The sequence below is a fragment of the Perca fluviatilis genome, chromosome 17 (assembly GCF_010015445.1).
Source record: "Perca fluviatilis chromosome 17, GENO_Pfluv_1.0, whole genome shotgun sequence".
Classification (NCBI taxonomy): domain Eukaryota; kingdom Metazoa; phylum Chordata; class Actinopteri; order Perciformes; family Percidae; genus Perca; species Perca fluviatilis.
This window is the reverse complement of record NC_053128.1, coordinates 1,794,897-1,816,712: the sequence shown is the minus strand read 5'-3', so window position 1 is coordinate 1,816,712 and position 21,816 is coordinate 1,794,897. Positions and strand designations below refer to the sequence as shown.

The 21,816-nt window shown below is 41.1% G+C and overlaps 1 protein-coding gene across 1 annotated transcript; it reads left to right on the top strand.

Moving 5' to 3' along the window:
• Positions 1 to 2,884: 2,884 nt before the first annotated feature.
• Positions 2,885 to 13,715, top strand: purg (purine-rich element binding protein G). The gene is made up of 2 exons (XM_039780855.1): positions 2,885 to 4,299; positions 10,101 to 13,715. Exon 1 carries the CDS (start codon positions 3,242 to 3,244, stop codon positions 4,289 to 4,291), a length of 1,050 nt encoding a protein of 349 aa, XP_039636789.1. The 5' UTR covers positions 2,885 to 3,241; the 3' UTR covers positions 4,292 to 4,299; positions 10,101 to 13,715.
• Positions 13,716 to 21,816: the final 8,101 nt, after the last annotated feature.

Sequence of the window (21,816 nt, the reverse complement as noted above, 5' to 3'; positions counted from 1 at the left end):
CCCTTTAAGTGAAAGTTCAACAAAGTAATAGTACTTTTACTTAAGTAGAATGTTTTTGTACTCTTACCACCTCTATGAAAATGTAGTTAAAGTATTAAAAGTAAAGAACTCTCCTCCCATTGTGTAAAGAGTAAAGGATCCAACCAGCTGTGTGTTTAATGGTCTCATCATCTCAGCGTGACTTGTAGCCGTTATATTGTCGGCTAGTTTACTTTAGAATCAAACATCAGATTTTAGAAACTACATGTGTTCTGTGTGCAGGAATCTGAATGTGTAGCCACGACGTTCCACCTCCGGGAATGCTCCGTTGCCAACGAAGATTTCGCCGGATGTCACTAATTTAGGCCGGATATCCGTTGCCTTGGGCTTGGGTGTTGGCGTTCTAACCTCTGGTGGATTTGTGAGGACTATGGTTAACTGCTCCTCAGATCTCTGCAGGGTAAATCCAGACAGCTAGCTCGACTATCTGTCCAATCGAAGTTTTCTGTTGCACGACTAAAACTACTTTTGAACGTCCACATGTTCCACCAAAACAATTTCCTTCCTGAGACTATTTAGCAGAGGCACTGGGGCTCAGTCCGGAGCTTAGCCCTGCCCAAGACGATTGTGATTGGTTTAAATAAATGCCAATAAACCAGAGCACGTTTTTCTCAAGCCCCCAGGAACAGCACCATGTCTTAAAGCAACCACGGGCTTAGCGGTTAACGGTGGAACTGCCCCCTTTGGCCCAGAAAGATTTTTCCCAGAAACTTTGCATGATGAAAGAAACTTCTATATTTCAGTGGATCATTTTAAGTTTGGGGTACATGACCTTACCAGCCCGAACACTTAAAGGGTCCTTGTTTAAAATGTCACGTTTAAAAATGTTTAACATTCACTAGTAGCCGAATCCAGAGTTAGTAAGGCATGATGAACGGGAGCAGATCCCCGTCACCCTGCACTGCAGGCTCATCGGACGGTCCTCACGAGGTCCTGTAGCTGTAATTATGGATATAGCTAGTTCTCTTAATACATCCATGGTTTTTCTCCCATCCAGGAAGCAAAATTACGAATCCCACCATGGCCACGCCAAGACCCGCCCTACGACCTTCCTCCTGTGGCGGAAGGTCTGGCGATGCAAGACTAAGATACCAGCAGACAAGCTAATCCAGCACAAATTAGTGCATAAAAAGTCACCAAAATGATGTATTTGAACCTCATAATTAAATACAAAATGAGGGGAAAACTGCAAAAAGGTAAAAGTCCTCCCTCCCCCCCTTCCACTAGGCTGGCTATGGACCTGTGTTTGGTATATTCTTCAAATTTATGGCAAGAAAACGTACACAATACGAAAATTCTAACACTGTCCCAATCCCCATTAATTCACCCTGCACCTGGGTGGATGACGTGACATGGCAGTTTTGCTGTCTTCAGTGTCAAACGTGTGAATACAAAATATATTTGCCAAAAACCTTCTCATTATTGTGCAGAACATTATGCTTTATGTGAACATACTCAACATTAAAACCGATCATCACTCATTTATTAAGAATTTTCAACCAAACATAACAAAACTCATATGGTGGACTGTCCGGCAACTTGAATAAAACTAAGAAAAATAAACGCAAAAATTCTCAAAGAAATACAGAAAAATAATACAGATGTCTATTTGTGAGCCTACTCTTTTCAAAGTACAAGCATCATGTTTTGAGTCAGTTCTAATCAAAAAGATTTTGTCACACAAATCAAAATCATATGGTGTGACACTATTTTGGGATATTTGAACGGGCAACTGTTTTGACACCCTTGGGAAGGAGAGGACCTTCTTCAGCAAGGTTGTACAGTACTATCAGTGTATTTCTACTGTACAACCTGAGGTGAGTTATCATTTTTATATTTACAATAAATCAGATCTTGTTGGCACTCTGACAAAAGTCCCACTTCCAGATGTCTTTTGGTGTGACACATTTTTCATAAAAATGCAAGACATTTTATTATTTTGTCATAATTACATGTAAATCTATGCTGCTTTGTTATAGCTAGCATGGTTTTAGTATGCTAATATGTAGCTACAAGACTCAAGGTTGTGCTAAGTGCTGAAAAAATCATATGGTGTGACACTATATAATTTGGTGTGACATTCCAAATTGTGAAAATAACATACCTTTATTAATGATAAAACTTGAAAATGTTCATGGAATACATAGAAAATAGTATCAGCAAGAGTCACAAATATTTTTATAATTTTATAGCAAGGTTTGTCACAATAAATAGAAAATATGTTGAAAGACCGATGGCACAGGTCTCACATTGAGCAAGGTTTTATAAAATAATACACAAATTGAATTCATTTTCACAAAACTAAAATGGATCACAGTTTAGTTATGATAAATGACTTTGATAAAGTGAGTAACTTAAGAAAGGTATAATCCATTTTCAGTTTATATATAATTATTTTCATGTCACACCATATGACGATTTTACAGACTAATATAACAAATTGTCACATAAATTCTGATTCCAATTGAAAATCTAAAAACAACATGTTTCTATAAAGATGAGAGTTAGTAGAACAAAAGTCAACCATTTTTATGCCTGTTATTTGAAATTTTTGAAAAAACACTTTTTTTCTGGTAGGCTATATATGTCACTGACCCACCTTCTCCTCATGACTCGGGCTTCCTGTGGTAGAATATGTGCGGATGATGTTGATGCAGCTGGAGTGTGTGTGTGTGTGTGTGTGTGTGTGTGTGTGTGTGTGTGTGTGTGTGTGTGTGTGTGTGTGTGTGTGTGTGTGTGTGTGTGTGTGTGTGTGTGTGTGTGTGTGTGTGAGCAGTGAGAACTACAGCTCCCACCGCCGCTCGTGTCTCTTTAACGGAGGTATTCTCAGGACGGGAGGGGGGGGTGGATGGGTTCATCGGGTTCATGTAGTATTGGACGTCGTCCTTCTCCCATTCCAGGTTGTCTGCCTGCTTCCCTGGCTGCCTCCCTCGGTAAAAGGGCTAGCTTTAAGGCAAGTGGGGGTGGTGGAAGTTTGCGGTGGAAAGGGCTAAACAGCCGAGCTTGACCTTTTTATCCGGGACACAGAAACTCGGATCAGCTGGTGACTCCAAACTAGCTGCCATCTTTAGGTCATTCGAGGCATCTCGCTAACTTGTGTTTGTAGCGCCAGCCCAGCTGTATGAATAAGCCTGCTTTATTCGTCTATTAGGGATGGGGGGGATCGCTTTGTCCTGTGCTGTCTAGTGGTGGAATAGAAATCATGATGGCTGATGGATGTTGCAGAGGGATGGAAAGAGGCAGGGGTAAGATTGCATCAGATTCTTTACCGAGACCCACATATCCTCAGCAGTATGTCCAGACCGGGTCGCAGCAGCAGCAGCAGCAGCAGTGCAACGACATCCAGGAGCTGGCCTCCAAACGCGTCGACATCCAGAAGAAGCGCTTCTACCTGGATGTGAAGCAGAGTGTCCGGGGACGCTTCCTGAAAATAGCCGAGGTGTGGATCGGGAGAGGCCGCCACGACAACATCAGGAAGAGCAAGCTGACGCTGTCCATGTCCATGGCTCCCGCGCTCCGCTACTGCCTGGGAGACTTCATCGATTATTACGCCCGTATCGGACTGCGGGGGGGCCTCGCGCCTCCTCCGCAGCTCGAGGAGCACAGCAGCAACGGCCAGGGCCGCGCGCGCGACTCCCGCCGGAGAGGACAGGAGCCGCACGTGGGGCTGTCCCCGGACGGCTCCGCGGTGTCCGACGACCATGCCCACCGCGTCCTCAAGAGCGAGTTGATCGAGAGAGACAACAGGAAGTACTTCCTGGACCTGAAGGAGAACCAGCGGGGCCGGTTCCTCCGCATACGGCAGACCGTCAGCAGAGGAGCCGGCACCATGGGCTACTACGGCCAGGGCATCGAGCAGACCATAGTGCTGCCCGCGCAGGGGCTCATCGAGTTCCGGGACGCGCTGTCGCAGCTCATCGAAGACTACGGCGACGAAGAGAGCGACGAGCGCGGCGGCCGAACCGGGTCCATGAGGAACCAGGACGACAACCCCGAGCTTCCCGAGGCTGCGTCCTTTCGGGTGGACAATAAGAGGTTTTACTTCGATGTCGGTTCCAACCGCTACGGTATCTTTTTAAAAATTAGCGAGGTGCGGCAGCCGTACAGGAACACCATCACCGTGCCCCTGAAGGCCTGGACCCGGTTCGGGGAGAACTTCATCAGGTACGAAGAGGAGATGCGGCGGATTTTCTCCTGTCATAAAGAGAAGAGGACAGACGCACGGCAGGACAGTGAGGACCAGGAGGACTGACCTTGGCAGTAGGCTGTGTCCGTGTCCGTTTTGCATGTAGTATGACAGAACCCCCCCCCCCTTCCCCCAATACTCTCCATGATACCTATGTGTCCCTAACAGCCTATACTACACTAGATGCAGTGTCCCGCGTTAACTTTTTGGCTCAAAGGGCTGGTAAACTACAAATTCTAACCTGCCAAGAAGTCATGTATTCATAGCCCCAAAATGCCTACATCTGTGTCAGTGACAAATATAGACTGTTCCATGTTCTAAATTCTTCATTTATCAGTGCTATTTAATGCACTCTAGACATTAGTGGCAACCCCAAACCTATTTGGGGACCCTGAGCAGAATTTTAACCCCCCCCCCCCCACCCTCTCCCCTCCCATTTTAACTTGAAGAGGATGCTGTAAATTACAGTATTGTTTAGTTATAATAAGTGACATGGAAAGGTGACGTGTTATTCTGAATGTGGTGCCTGCTAAACCACTCTTAATATTTAGTCCCCAAAGCATATCGGTTATCAGTTTTATGATGTGCAAATGTGCAGGAAAACTGTCAACCACAACTCAGTCTCTGAAAGTACAAAAAAAAACTTAATATGTGTTCGGTATAGATTGTGCAGAAAGGAAAAATAAAACATTTGTAGTGATTACTTAATGTAAGTGCAACACACACTGGCTGCATCACTAAGGTGTGGGCTCAAATAGAAAATAACACAGGTGTTGAGACGCGTCATACAGCTGGTGTGTGTTGCCACACACACACACACGCACACACACACGCACACATCATGTAGAAGTTAGGCTTTCACATCAACAATAAGTGGCAGAAATGAATGCAGGCTTCTGCATTCATTACAGTGACACGTTTCCTGCAGTGCAATTGGCAAATCCAGTATGTGCAGTGACCAGCCCAGGTAGAGTAGCCTGCAGTGTGTAAGATGTAGCGGTGAGCGGATATGCTGCTTACCTCGGCAGCATCGAGATGGAGGGGGAGAAATGAAAAGTGCAGTATAGTATAGAGTCCAGCCTCAAAAGACAACCAGGACAGAAAGTGCTACATGCATGGTGGGCCGGTTTTTGATAAGCCTTCAGACTGGATTTGCTGTGTGTGTGTGTGTGTTTTTTTTTTGTATCTTTCGCCCCCCCTTGACAACACAGGCCCCTTGCTCTGTGCTGCTGTAGCGCTTATTGTCAGTGGGAATGCACCAAACCGTTAACAAAGTTCGCAAAGGAGACTAAAATGAATCCAAACATCTATTAGCTAGTGCAATACATCTCCTTTATGAATCTACCCAACACAGGTCACAAACACGGGACTGTTGTTTTGTCGTGTCATTTTAAGCTTTGTGTTACAATGAGCTGAGTCACATTCAGATATTTGATTTGTTTCTTGCTTTGAACCTCAAACACTTGAACAATAATTGAAAAGTTGTGGCATTGTTAGATCCCTGTATGTCTCTTCGCCCCATCCAAAACCCCAGTTAAGGCAGAGAAGAGAAAACACAAATATGTCGATCTCATTATACTTAAGGATACAGTAAAGCCTGATTTATGGTTCTGCAGAGGCCCCATGCAGAGCTTTCGCCGTAGCCTACGTAAGTGGCCTGAAGTTTATGCTTGTGCGTTGGTGTGTGCGTCAATCTCTTTAAGAGAATAGCGGGGCCGGCGTGCGTGCGTAGGTATGTGCGTGCATGGGGACTGTGTGGTCGAGCGAGGGAGAGAGTGACGGCGATTATCTTCAGAGTGAGTAGTGACTCTAGAGTCCTAGTGAGAGAACCAAAGAGTCTCCCCTGTTCTTTCTGACCACGGTGGGAGACCTGGAGCAGGAGAAGTTAACCCTCTCCTTGATCTCATGGTGGTTACGGAGAAGGAGAACCAGGACATGAGTCGCTACCAAGCCACAGCCGAGCGACGTGTAGTCACATTTTTCAAGAGGTGCACGTCAGCCTACGGCGTAGGGTCGCTATCTCCACGTACCTACATATGTAACCACAGCGTCGATTTAACGCAGAAGCATAAATCACGCTTTTGTTGCTATTGTTACATTTTTGTTTACGGCTCAGATTGACGCGCTGTGTTTGCTGAAGGAAAGGTATTTTACACGTGTTCTGCTGAGCACACGAGAGAGGATCATAATGCAGCGTGTCTTCGGTGGCCACACGGCGGCACAGCAGAGCTCACAGCTCAGAGAATGCTCAAATTTTTACCAGCCACTCAATAGATTAACCATTGTGTTTTTCGGCTGGTGAGTGAAGCTAATCTACCAGCCACTTGCATACTTTACCAGCATGTGGCTAGTGAATGGTGCTAATTATGAAGCCTGGCCAGGTCGCAGTAGAGCCAGTGTACAGACAGCTATAGACTGTTAAATGAAAGTGAAGCTGTTCTCTCATTGAGTTTCAGACAGAAAGTTGCAGCTGAAACCCATCCATCATGTGGAGGCATGGAGCTGGAAGCAGACCTACAGTAAACTGGCTCTGCACTGAAACCTGGAGGAACCTGGTTCTATAATTCCATTTGTGCGCCATTTGAACAATAATCATTTCTCCCTCCCACACGAGTTGGGGATGTGTAATTTCCTTCTCAGGTTAATTCATTTAAAGTTTTTTTTTTTGCGGCATGAGGAGGTCAAATCTTCAGTACAAAAATTAGATCAAAGAGTATGGGGGGCGGGATATGTTATAGAAATCTCTTTTTTTTCTGCTTTTCTATCTTGTTAATCATCTCATGAGCTCTGAGATGTGAACCACTGATGTAGTCAGTATAGCGATGCCTTTCAAACTCTTTTGGATACTTGAAACATTGAGAAATATTTTATTTTATTTTAATATATGCCCCCTTAGACCATTACTCACTCATAATATTTGAAATGAGACATCAAAATGAGCTATTTCCTTATGACATTCGACCAGTAGCTTCAAAATCAAAAAAAAATAGTGTATTCAATTTTGGAATATGTGGTGCTATGGAAATGTGTTTACACATTTTCTGTTTGTCATATAGAGTTGTTGATGCTCATGTAGGACAGTGCAGATCTACAAGTCTCTGTTTTCAACATGGCGTAAACAGATAGGTGAAGGTAGAAGCCCTGGTGTTGGTGAATTGGTAGCCCGGGTAGACATGAGTAGGAGAATAGAACGGGCTCAACTTGGTGCTCAAACAGGCCTGTTAACCGCACCGACTACGTTTACATGCACATAATATATCGGTTTTTGCCCTTATTCCGAAAAAGACAGTATTCTGACTAAGCTGTTTACATGGCTTATGAAAGTGAATATTCCACTAATATTCCCATTTTTTTCCTAATCCTTATTTTTTTGAAACTTTTCCACCAGTGGCAGACGTGTTGGACCGTGCGAACACAGCCTCCCTCTTTCATTCCTTCATCCATCTTCTTAAAAAGATTGGAGTTGCGATGTTTGTGCATATCTAAAAACCTGTTCATATCCAAGTCTTTGATAATGTTTAAAAGTAGCTGTGTTTCCTACTATAAAACGTCTTCTTGTACTTATTCATACAGTATAAGAAATTAAATTAAAGCAACTAATTATTGAAAGGCAGTGTAAAATGTGAAAAAAATAAGCTTCATCTAGCCCATAATAATGTTCGTCCATTTTATTGTACTGACTGGTCCATGTGTGGACAGAAGCAACTCGAACGTGCACATTTTAAACACATTTAAACACATTTTAAACACAAGTGTCTGAGTCGGGCCCTTTGTCTTAGTGCAACTCCGACTGCTGTCAACTCTAAGTTTAATGGAGTTGAGATGTAATGAAATGACTGGCATTGGTGTAGGACGGAGAAGAAAAAAAAAGAAAAAACTTTAAGAAAAATCTGTGTTAAAATATTTGTACTGGTGGCAGCCGATTCTTGTGATGCCTTTAGGTGCATGAAAAGCACAGGACTAGTTGGCTTTGGTGTGTTTGCTGTACTGTCTGGTGTAGGGCATGAACCTTAATGATTCTGTGAGTTGTTTTATTTTCATATGAATGGCAAAATATATATAGCAGTGTAGGAAGTATAATTCAAAGCACAATTTATTTAAAAATATATAATGTGGAATTATATATATATTCAATTCTTTACATTGATTTGATTCTGCATTGATATCCAGTGAATTTGGCTCGAAAGGCACATTTTCTCAATCTTGCCTCAGCCACGATATTAAGATATTAAGAAGACATGATATTTATTCTCCTGAAAGTGGAATTTGAATTCCTTGAAAGGAATAATGTCCTCTGTCTTTTGTATTCCAAATAGCATTCCTAAAAGCACTTTAAAAGCTGCACTTTTGTTCCGCTGCTTTCGAATCAGTTGAGTTAAAGGGACCATTTCTATCCATGCCTTGGGTGTAAAGTGACAATCATGGATCCCTGCTTCTAGAATCTGACGCGCTGCAGTTAAACACAACTCCCATCATGATCTGTGTCCATTTCTGACAGCTTTCTCCGTAATGTGACATTCTGGAGTTGAACACCTTGTGTATATTAATGCAAATACCACATTGTCATTGATTTTTTTGTGAAATGAGCACAACAGTTGAAAGGCAGATTTCGTACTGTGGACATGAACAATGGTAAGATTACTCGTGCATGACCGGAACTGTTCCGACTGTTACTGTTGATTTGAAATTAATTTGAAACATTTGAATACTGTATGTTCAATGTGTAATTATCTACCTGAAATTGAAATTGACAGTTCATAAGCTCAACAGGCCATGTCTTTTACTGCAACAGGAAACATTTGGTAAATGCACTGTCCATCTGATCCGTGTCCTGGCTTTTTGAGTGAGGAATCTTTTAGAATTTTACACCAAAGATGGCACTGCAACTGAATGGACCAACGTTTATGCTTCAGTGTAGATCAACAATAGATCACGCGGGCAGTGTTGTAGTACTCCAGACCAGTCTTGGTCTCAAGACCACTTTTTGAACGTCTCTGAATCTACATTTTTATTTCAAGACCACAACTGCAGGGATATCACTAAATTGCCTGTGGATTACTGTAATTAGATGTTAAACTTCCTGCCTAACATGCAACCAATAACTTCACTAATTTCTCATTTGAAATTTGTTAAAGTTCACCCCTTCTCCCCGCCCCCTTTACACGAACTCCCAAGAAAGGAATGCAAAAAACAGGAGAAAAAGCTCTGGCCGTCTGGCACTGGTCTAGTCTTGGTCTTGTCTTGGTCTTAACCCCTCAAAGTCTCGACCTCAAAGTCTCTGTCTCAACCCCTCAAAGCATCAGTCTCAAATCCCTCAAAGTATTGGCCTCAACCCATCAGTCTCGGTCTCAACCCCTCAAAGTATGAGTCTCAAACCTCTTCAAAGCATCGGCCTCAACCCTCAAAGTCTCGACCTCAACCCCTCACAGTCTTGGTCTTGACTCTGTCTTGATACACTCTGGTCTTGGTGATGACTTGGTCTCTGTTTAGGTGGTCTTAACTACAACACTGCACGCGGGTTACATTGTATACATTTGAATGAATTAGGTGTTCGATCTGGTTCATTTTAACTTTATTTATAATGTTTAAACTGGCAGCCTGAGCACAAACAGGACATTGGACCGTACATAGAAAGGTTAAACATTTTTAAAAGTATCTTGATGAATGCAATGCTTCTCTGTAAAACTCGGTCTCTTTGAAACTACTTTCTGGTGTTAGCAGATTTTGATGGTTTCATGTCATGACTTTGTGCTCATTTCACAACATTTCATGAGACCAAGAGGAATGAATTCAGGATAGGAAGGAAAAAGACCTTGGCTGTAAAACGTAACTTTTTTCTGACTTAGTTACTGTGTGCTCCTGTCTTTTTCTGTAGAACCAGAATGGTGTGCTGGATGTCAGTGGTGGAACCCTCGTCAAAGAGATATGGGTGGGAAGTTTTGTTGGACTGCAGTGCTAAAAAGATTCTTGAGAAAGATGAGTGAGACTTTTATTATTTGTGTAAAACCAATGACCCTGACTTAAAAGAAGAACAAATTAACCCTCACTTTTCTTCGTCCAAAATCTAAATAAATATATAAATAAATATATAGCTAGATAGAAAGATAAAATCTGTATTTGTAAAAATGTTAGTCTCTTATTTGCATAATAAAAAGTGGGTAACAATATATTCATATTTGTTATGCATTTCCCTTAAAGAGGCATACTGGTGCTTTGCTTTTTATCTCCTTATTAATAAGTCATATCCTTTTTTATATTACTGCTGAGCTGTTTCTAAAGCATGCCACCAGATTGGATTGATTTCAACCCTCTGACCCAGAAGACAAACTTAAGATAACAGACGATTAAAAAAGTGAAATTGGAAACTTCTTGGCATTAAAAAGATTGCCTTTTAGCTACAGCAGCCAGACAACTCTGCAATGTGTGACGGCCGAGCATCGTTTAGCGTGCGTGACGTCATGGCGTGTGCGTTCTTCCAGTGCGCGTCACGTAGAAAAGACAACATGGGAAACGCTGCTAAAATAGCAAAAAGCTGTTTGCAATCAACCGCACAGACTGAAAGAGATAGAATTCCCTGTGCGATTGTTAGCAACATTTCAGGTGCACTCACTTTCAGGTTTTTCTCCAAATAAAGTGGTTTCGGTCATCTGGATCATCACACGTTCTCAATTTCCCTATAATAAGTGTGACATCACATGGTTCTTTTCATGAAACTTCCTAATCAAATTGTTCAGAAATGTTGGACCTGTAAAAGCATTAGAAATTTAAATTTGAGTAGCGAACACCCTAACCCTCTGTAGCTTCCTCAGTGACAGAGAACAGCAGCAGCTGTGGTCAGCTTGACTTGACCGTGACGTTGGATTCCAATCAGGGTTCAAAATGAACTTTTTTCGTCCACCAGCCAAAATGGCTAGAGAATGCTGAAATTTGACCAGCCAATAGATGAATAGATGACCGTTGTTGTTTTTTTTGGCTGGTGAGTGATTTTGAATTTACCAGCCACTTGCATTATTTTACCAGCATTTGGCTGGTAGGTGGTGCTAATTTTGAACCCTGATTCCAGTGGTGGCAAGATCAGTGGAATCAGCAGAGAACCAGGGTCAACAACGTGTTTAAACTTAACTGAATTTAACATACATTTTAAGATTGTTTTGTCAAAGCAGCCCTATGTGCTCCTATTTCTCTTCTTTGACACATACAAAAAATTCGTACGTCACCGTCCACTGGCTAACTTTTAGCCACATGACACGGTCTTGATATGACCGGTTATATATACGCTGGGGGAGAGACGTGAAATTCAGATGACCCCGTCATAAGTATAAAAGCACAACAAGCAAGCAGTGCGTTCAGCCAGAGATTGACCACAGCTGCTCTTCGCTGCACTCGGGAAAGTACAAACAGTAGCTGAGTGTTTGACTCGTAGAGAACAGATTTTGGGGTTGTTACTTTGAAGTGATAAATAGCATACATACATGCTGCTGGTGTGCTCCTTTCTGTCTTGTGAGTCATTTTTTTTGAGTGGACAGTCAGCAGAGAGCTAGAGCAGAAGGGCTACAGGATGTTGGACTTTGATGGAAGGACTGGACTGTTAACACAGATCTAACGTTTCCAACCCTGACGCCTTAAAGCTGTATCTTTGCTTATTTGAATCCATGTGCTCTGTTACAGCAAATACGGAAATTATACAAAAGTCCACTTCACACTTATTACTATAACTTTTGGATGGCATAGTCACATCCAGGATAAAAATGGATGTAAGTACCGCAGTGGGATTCACCTGGACAAAGTGTGTGTGTACATGTGTGGCTGTGCAGGTGGAGTGATGTGAATGTATGCACACTGAAGAAGACGTTCTGGTTTGCTGTTTAGTTTTGCCTTCTGTTCACCATCCGTTTTGGAAGTGGGAAATGTAGAGATGTAGCTGTTTGGTAATCATTTAAAAAAAAAAACTGAACTGAAGTGAATAATGGAAATGTGAAAAGGTGTATATTTAAATACATGTAATGTAATACATTGGTGTGTCCTATTAGTCCTGTAGAGTAAGACTTAAAAAAAACAAGGTTTTGTACTCTAGCACTTTCTTTAATGTGTACTGTATTAGTTCATCTTCTACATGTAAAAGTACTGTATGAATATTCATTACTTGCCTTGTAATGTTCGAAATGAAATGGTAACCAAGAAAACTACGTTTTTAGAGTGTATGCATGCCAATGGTTGGGTCCCAGTATAACAGGAAAACTATATGAAAAAATGGTGCTATGTTACATTATATAAAGGTGCTTTTATGGACCCCAGCTGAATGCATGCAAAGAGGAACTATCAAAAGAAGAAGAATAAAAAGAGAAAATGGATGTCTTACTGCTGTTCTCAAATGAGTGCTGCCTTCCAAAGATGTCGGAGAATTTGGAAAAATTCCACTTTCTTTTGGTTAAAATGCAACAGCCCTTCAAGTATCCATGTATCCAAACTAGGCATGGGCCGGTATAAGATGCTGACGGTGTGATAACGTTCAGCAAAAACAACCCGGTTTCGCGGTATTGTGGTATTGCGAATACATATATATAATAAATATATTTTGAAATGTCTGGGTAACAAAAACCAACTTTTTCCCCACTGAACGCAGTGTATTGTATTTTGAAACACACTGGCAGGGGGAGGGATTTCTAAACTGCACTTTCTGTCCGTGACCACTCATAAAAAACAGCTCATACATTATACATTAGTATGACGAAAAATTTGAGTGGTTTTGAAACTGTGACTTTTCTAATCCGCAGTATACCTTGAAACCGGTAACCGGCCCATGCCTACTCCAAACATACATGTAGAGTTTGTTGGGAAGGAGCATTTTAACTCGGAGAAAGAAAGTTTTAGCGGAGCATAAACTCGGATATGGAGTGTGTTATTACACTCCGTCAGCTGGGAATTTCTGACCGAAGATCAGAAATGGAATGCATAGTAGGTGACAGATCTCCTACCTGATCACAAACGGTGAAGTCTAACTGTAAATGTCGTCTTTTCCAGACTCTACAGCTCTAAGTTCGATAAGGTCTATGAGTCTATTAGTAGCCCCTGAGCCACAGTGACTAAACATGGAAATTGGCCAGTTTCATAAAGTGACTCAAACTTAAAGAAGCCGTCAGTCACCAGATGGTTTCTGTTTTTAAGAAAAGAAAAATGTCATGTCTATTTACAGTTACACTGCCTTTGTGACAAAGGTCTAAAAGATCTATAGACAATCTCAATGACATCATTTTGTACGCTTAATTCTTCAGATGTTTATGTGTTTTTTTTTCATGTATAGGACGGCAGAGTTATAGGACGTCAAACATAAATATAGTGTTCAAAAGTTCAGAGTTGTTTGAGTTTGGAAGACTGTGCTGATTGTTGCTGGAGAAGAATTTGGAAAAAAAGAAAATGTGTATGTTTATTGGTTGTACTGATCATCTTTGTTTTTATGTTGCTCATTAAATGTTTTACAGGATTATCAATGCTTTCATTTGATTTTGTTTTATTTCAAGACTCCAACCAGTGCCTAACTATACACCCAGTGCATCTGTGGGCTGGTAACAGGGATCATAACATTATGTTATAACATCAAGTAGAAGCGTAACCACTTATTTAAGCAACTGTAACTGTAACTTTGGGTTCAACATTGGGGTGGGGGGGGCGGGTTGACTTGTTAAACATTTTAGAAAAAAAACTCAAAAACATTGTAAACCATCCCCTCTGTAAATTATGCCTATGTATTCAAGATCAGTCATCATTTTAAAGCAACACTATGTAACTATTCCCACTTCGGTCCCCCTACACTACAGGTTGGGGAGCGGCTCACTTGGCTGTAGTTCCAATGAGACAACCTGTAGGGGGACCGAAGAGGGAAAAGTTACATAGTGTTGCTTTAAAATGATGACTGATCTTGAATACATAGGCATAATTTACAGAGGGGATGGTTTACAATGTTTTTAGTGTTGCTTTAAATTGTGTTGATACTGAGCTTTACATCATTTAGTCAAATTATTCCAAATTGAGTAAGGAAGGAGGAAGAGAAAACACCAAGAGGAAATATGTTTTATTTCAGAGTTTGAGGATGAGTCATTGAATCTGGTTCATATAAGGAAGGAATTTCATAATGCTCGTAAAATTCAAGGCAATCTCCAGGAAAGAAAAGATCTTCAGCTTAGCTGGGTTGTAGTCTCGCATTGCCAGCTCTATCTCCACAGCGCCGTGGAGTAAGGTCTGGCTACACCACAGATGCATTCTGGGATAGGAGGGGAAAAAAACGCTCTGGGTTGTTTGCATTTAACCAATCCCAATGGTCTTGGGGAGCGCTAAGCTCTGGACTCAGAGACGGTGGCTCTGCTGAATAGTCTCAGGAAGGAACTGGTTTTGGTGGAACATTTACACCCCGCATTAGAAAACTCCACATAAAATATTAAATGAAGTTAACTGTTGACACAATACAGTAACTTGAGATATTTAAATCAGCTGATACATGGTTAAACCTCATTAGCTCTTACCAGTGTATCTCTGTGTGTACTTTGTCCACAACAATCCCACCAATCAGTCCCAAAACCTCCCAGTTAGAGAGGAAATGACCTAAACATATTCTTTGTTAATCTTTACAATCAAAAATTACAAAATTACTTCTAATACGTCCCTGAAACAAAGCTAGCACTCAGGAGGAGAAAAAGGTTGTATATTATATACTCGCGACTGGCTTTGCACTGCACTGCGCCGGGTGCAAGTATAGTACATCGTATGTACACTCAAATTAGCAGTGCATTGTGGGTATTATATAGTGGATTTTATAGTGAATGAAAATAACCACAGAGAATTCTAGAGGATAACTATAGAATAGCGAACACACATTATACTGTATAATGCACTATTTCTGTGATAGGGAACGGTTTCCAACACAGCTTTTGACTTAATCCCACTAGAGCACCAAATTTGGATTAATCCGCCGCTCAAAATAGTCCCAACAAATGCACTCATTCCCCCTGTTTGAGTAGCACTTGATAAAAACTAGAGAGCAGCTGTTCTAAGAAATGATGAGGAACCAATGGGCCTGGAACTGAGAGCCACAGAGGGAAGAAATGGCAGGAAGCATTGAGAGACGCACTCACATGCTGGTTCTGGTCTTTTCATGGGGAATAACATCATCATTTTATCCCGATGTCATATAGGTTAGAGGACAGACACAGCACTGAATGTACATATATATATACAGTGCCTTGCGAAAGTATTCGGCCCCCTTGAACGTTTCGACCTTTTGCCACATTTCAGGCCTCAAACATAAAGATATAAAACTGTAATTTTTTGTGACGAATCAACAACAAGTGGGTCCCAATTATGAAGTGGAACGAAATTCATTGGCTATTTCAAACTTTTTTAACAAATAAAAAACTGAAAAAGTGGGCGTGCAAAATTATTCAGCCCCTTTACTTTCAGTGCAGCAAACTCTCTCCAGAAGTTCAGTGAGGATCTCTGAATGATCCAATGTTGACCTAAATGACTAATGATGATAAATAGAATCCAGCTGTGTGTAATCAAGTCTCCGTATAAATGCACCTGCTCTGTGATAGTCTCAGAGGTCCGTGTAAAGCGCAGAGAGCATCATGAAGAACAAGGAACACACCAGGCAGGTCCGAGATACTGTTGTGGAGAAGTTTAAAGCCGGATTTGGATACAAAAAGATTTCCCAAGCTTTAAACATCCCAAGGAGCACTGTGCAAGCGATAATATTGAAATGGAAGGAGTATCAGACCACTACAAATCTAACGAAGCCCGGCCCCGTCCCTCTAAACTTTCAGCTCATACAATGAGAAGACTGATCAGAGATGCAGCCAAGAGGCCCATGATCACTCTGGATGAACTGCAGAGATCTACAGCTAAGGTGGGAGACTCTGTCCATAGGACAACAATCAGTCGTATACTGCACAAATCTGGCATTTATGGAAGAGTGGCAAGAAGAAAGCCATTTCTTAAAGATATCCATAAAAGGTGTCGTTTAAAGTTTGCCAAAAGCCACCTGGGAGACACACCAAACATGTGGAAGAAGGTGCTGTGGTCAGATGAAACCAAAATCGAACTTTTTGGCAACAATGCAAAACGTTATGTTTGGCGTAAAAGCAACACAGCTCATCACCCTGAACACACCATCCCCACTGTCAAACATGGTGGTGGCAGCATCATGGTTTGGGCCTGCTTTTCTTCAGCAGGGACAGGGAAGATGGTTAAAATTGATGGGAAGATGGATGGAGCCAAATACAGGACCATTCTGGAAAAAAACCTGATGGAGTCTGCAAAAGACCTGAGACTGGGACGGAGATTTGTCTTCCAACAAGACAATGATCCAAAACATAAAGCAAAATCTACAATGGAATGGTTCACAAATAAACATATCCAGGTGTTAGAATGGCCAAGTCAAAGTCCAGACCTGAATCCAATCGAGAATCTGTGGAAAGAACTGAAAACTGCTGTTCACAAACGCTCTCCATCCAACCTCACTGAGCTCGAGCTGTTTAGCAAGGAGGAATGGGCAAAAATGTCAGTCTCTCAATGTGCAAAACTGATAGAGACATACCCCAAGCGACTTACAGCTGTAATCGCAGCAAAAGGTGGCGCTACAAAGTATTAACTTAAGGGGGCTGAATAATTTTGCACGCCCAATATTTCAGTTTTTTATTTGTTTAAAAGGTTTGAAATATCCAATAAATTTCGTTCCACTTCATGATTGTGTCCCACTTGTTGTTGATTCTTCACAAAAAATTACAGTTTTATATCTTTATGTTTGAGGCCTGAAATGTGGCAAAAGGTCGAAAAGTTAAAGGGGGCCAAACACTTTCGCAAGGCACTGTATATATGTATATATACAGTTGGCATATATTTTACACAAATGCATACAGCGTAGTGGTGGAAAGTAAGTAAGTACATTTACTCAAGAACTGTACTTTACTGCAATTCTGAGCTAGGCCTATTTGTACATCACTTGAGTATTTCCACTTTATGCTTCTAACCCACTACATTTATGTACAGCTATAGTTAGTGATTACCCTGCAGATTCACATTATGATACATGGCTTCTGCAGATACATTCTCTTTAAGGTCCCATGGTCTTGGTCACTTTATGAGGTTTTTTAACATTAATATGCGTTCCTCCAGCCTGCCTATGGTCCCCCAGTGGCTAGAAATGGTGATAGGTGTAAACCGAGCCCTGGGTATCCTGCTCTGCCTTTGAGAAAATGAAAGCTCAGATGGGCCGATCTGGAATCTTCTCCTTATGAGGTCATAAGGAGACCACTAAGGTCTATATAAAAGTATCCAAAGAGCACCATGTCATGGGACCTTTAAAGTTATCTTGTACTTTCTGAGAAACCAGACCATGTCTGTACTACATAGCTACTGCAGTATGTGGCTGGACTGTGCATGCCAAATTGTGGTCAATAAACGTATGTAGAGATGCAGGAAATGATATTAAAATCAGAAAATTGGCCGAGGAACCCCAGACCCCCTGTTTTGTCCCCCCACCTCAAAGTTAACATCAGCAAAGTCATCAAAGCAAAGAAATAAATCCTATTCCTACAATACTGAGTGTTTAAGAAAGCCCTCAGTCCTTCCTCCTATCCTCTGTCCTCTGCTAACACACTGCCTCAGCCAACGGGGCTTTATTTGTCTTCTTTTAATAAGAAAGAAGAAAAAAACAACAACGTGTGAAATTTTTTTCATCTTTTGACATAAATTATGTTACATTGGTTATGATTTACAAAAGTACATGTTTATATAAGCCTCCAGGGTTTGAACCCAAATCATTATTATGATATGGTAATATTCAACAGTGTGTGTGCATTAAATGAAATGCGGTTCCAGAGATTTCTCTCACACACAGTCGCATACACATTCGGGGTTCAGGAGGTGCAGTTTGCTGCAGTTTAACGGTCTTCGCAAACAGGGGCGTCGGACTGGGGGTAAAACCGATACTGATTACCAGGGCCCAAGGGGAGAGAGGGCCCTTGAAAAATCTGTAATATATTTTATTTCACCTGGATATTTTCATTTCCTAATTAAATGTAATAATGCATGTCAGATGAAATGTAAAGTTAGTGTATTGGCTGAATAACTTGGTTGATTGACTGACTACATTTTGTATACAAAAAAAGACTATCTAAGGTCTCAACCACCCCTAGCTAATGCGCCAAATGGTTTAGTCCATCTGCACGCATTTTGTTTACGTTAGCTAGTTCAGTTGAGCGTCTCGTGGAGCGCAAACTTCTGCTGTAGAAATGTCTTTCTCAAAGAAAGTCAAATCATGCTACCAAAAAAGAAAGGAAAGACAGGAGGAGGAGAGAAAACAAAATGAGGGGAAACAATTGGTAACTGTCTTCTTTTCAAAGAAACGTGAACACAAACTAAAAAACCAAATCCATGGTGCTAAACTGTTTGAATATCTCCACGACTGTTAGTGCTAAAACAAACTGAGACAACCCATCGAAAGAGCAGAACATACACTTTCAAATGATAATTTGGTTATACATGTAATCTGAGGTAAAGGCTAAATAAATAAACTACACTAGCAATGCTGTTTGCATATAACACGCCATTATAATAGCCTAATTTAAAACATGTTTAATTTTAAATGAATAGGCTATAATGTCTATAATTAGCAATAATAGGCTAATCAGTGTCATAGGTAGCTTGGTAGCTCATCGGTAGATAGGCTACATCATGTCAACATTATAGTTATGTCAGATTTAGTAGAAGCAGATGTTAACATTGTAAACACATGGCCCTCAGTTTCAGAAACTGTCACAGCAGGGAGCAACAGACCCCTCAGCCTCCTCTTTGGATTTGAAACAAGGGAAGCTTATATCAAAATTAAAGCAAACCATGTTTAGCCATTTTGACTGAAAGGTGTTGAGTAACACTAACATCTTAGTGTGTTTTATTATATTATAGGTTACAATTAGGATAAGAGGTTAATATCAGATGTATCCTTCATAGAGAAAGATGATAGAGAAGATGTGATTGAGGATGATGGGAGAGAGGACAGCAGGGAGCATGAGTGTTGCTCTGAGCACAGTGTGGAAATGAGAGCTGAGGAACTGGAAAGTAGGCAGAGCAGTGCCAGTTTTTGCCAGAGGATCCAGGACTATGGCCAGATAAATTAACAGATGATCAGAGAGACACCATAGTACGCAGGCTGGCAAGTAAAGGTCCAGAGAAAACCAACTAAATGTAGTAGTAACCACAGTAAAGTAGGATAGAGAATGTTGACAAAGGAGGTTTGAAATGTGCGTTATCAGGCTACTCTAAGCATTACCGTACGTACACACCGCCGCCGACTTGAGCTTCTAAAGATACCGGAAGTCATTCATTTTCAATGGAAGCTGGCTTCTCTCAGCTGCAAGGAGCGTCAAATCTGTCGACGTCGCATTTTGGGCGTTTTGAGCGACCAGAGCGTCAATCAGAAAGTTGAACTTTGGTCAACTTTATGGTAATGAGCTATGACGCGGTTCAGCGGCAAGCAGCGGCAAACGGCAGCAACCAATCGGAATATAGACGTCTTTCGCGCTGGCTGATCCCAGAGAAACATATGATGTGAACTTTTGTTCCTACCAAGACATTAGTTCCATGAAAATGGAGGAAAATCTCATAATCGCCATTGCTGGGTTCCCCTATCATTTATGATATGACATTGTTTGCGTATAGGGACCAGTTAACGTTACCTGCCGCTCACGGTGAAGTCCTGCACGGATCAACAGCTGGCAGCTGCTCGCTCTGCCTGCATTCTGCTGCGGTTCAGCGGCTAACGAGCGAGCTAACTGCTAATAGACACCGCCGCGACCAACAAACAATACAAATTCTGTCATTATATATGCAATTTATAAAAGGTTTCTAGTGTCAATGGATTGGCCGTGCAGTGGCTGCTTGTGCTTTTTCTTCAATCGTGTGTTGAACATGATCGAAGAATGCTGCTACGTCAGAGCGGCCAAAGCGTCAAACAGCTTCCCAGTACTTTTTGACAAGCGTCCTCGACAGGGCGGCCAGAGCTTCTTTGCAGCTCAAGTCGGCGGCGGTGTGTACGTACAGTTACAGTTAATAGTTATTACCCTATAAACAGCTAGGCCTACAGATTCAGATTCATGTGTACAGAGGCCTGATTATTATTATTATTTTTTCGGGGGTTGGGGGTCATCAGGCCCATCAGGACTGCCAGGATCTGGTGCTACGCCCGCAAACCCCCAGAAGAAGAGGAAATACAAAATGAAGAGTAAGGAAAAGAAGAAAACCATTAAAAATGTCCATTGTTTTTTACTGAAAAAGACAATCAGAAAATTGCAAAGTATGAGGATCAGGCTTCAAAAGTAACTTTTTCGTCTACCAGCCAAATGGCTAATGAATGTTCAAATATTACCAGCCACTCAATAGATTACAATTGGGTTTTTTGGCTGGTGAGTGAAGCAAATCTACCAGCCACTTGCATATTTCACCAGCATTTGGCTGGTAAACGGTGCCAATTTGGAACCCTGATGAGGATGTAGGGAAACAGTAGAGCATGTGTTGATTGGCTGTAGAAAGTTTGATGTAGAAAGAGAAAGATTAAAAGAGTGGTAGAAATGGGGAGGGAATGGATCATCAAGGGGATATTAGAAATGGGAGAAAATCAGGACATTATTTAATAAAAAAAAAAAGAAAAGGTAGTAGGTTTTCTTTATTTATGTATTTATTATATATGCTATATAAAAATAATATATATATATAAAAAACATGTGTAAATATGAAAATATTGGCGTTATTTTGTCACTTATTGGGCGCAGTAGGCTAGATGGAGCCGGTTACCTCCAAGATCATATACAGTGGGAGAACTATTTGATACACTGCCGATTTTGCAGGTTTTCCTACTTAAAAAGCATGTAGAGGTCTGTAATTTTTATCATAGGTACTCTTCAACTGTGAGAGATGGAATCTAAAACAAAAATCCAGAAAATCACATTGTATGATTTTTAAGTAATTAATTTGTATTTTATTGCATGACATAAGTATTTGATACATCAGAAAAGCAGAACTTAATATTTGGTACAGAAACCTTTGTTTGCAGTTACAGAGATCATACATTTCCTGTAGTTCTTGACCAGGTTTGCACACACTGCAGCAGGGATTTTGGCCCCCTCCCTCCAGACCTTCTCCAGATCCTTCGGTTTAGGCCTGGGCTGTCGCCAAGCATACGGACTTTCAGCTCCCTCCAATATTTTCTATTGGGTTCAGGTCTGGAGAGTGGAGACTCGCTAGGCCACTCCAGGACTTTTTACGTATGTGTGTTATTTATATATATATATATATATATATATATATATATATATATATATGTGTGTGTGTATATATATATATATATATATATATATATATATATATATATATATATATATATATATATATATATATATATATATATATATATATATATATCATCTTAGAATTCATAGAATGTGAATTTAACAGGATCATGCATCATGTTGTTACATACTCCGATACAGTAGGTGGCGGCATACACCTAAAAGTTGGTTTGTAGCCCGCCATTAAATGAAGATGAC

Coding starts and splice junctions, on each gene's coding strand:
- purg (XM_039780855.1), top strand. CDS start 3,242: ATGATGGCTGATGGATGTTGCAGAGGGATGGAAAGAGGCAGGGGTAAG.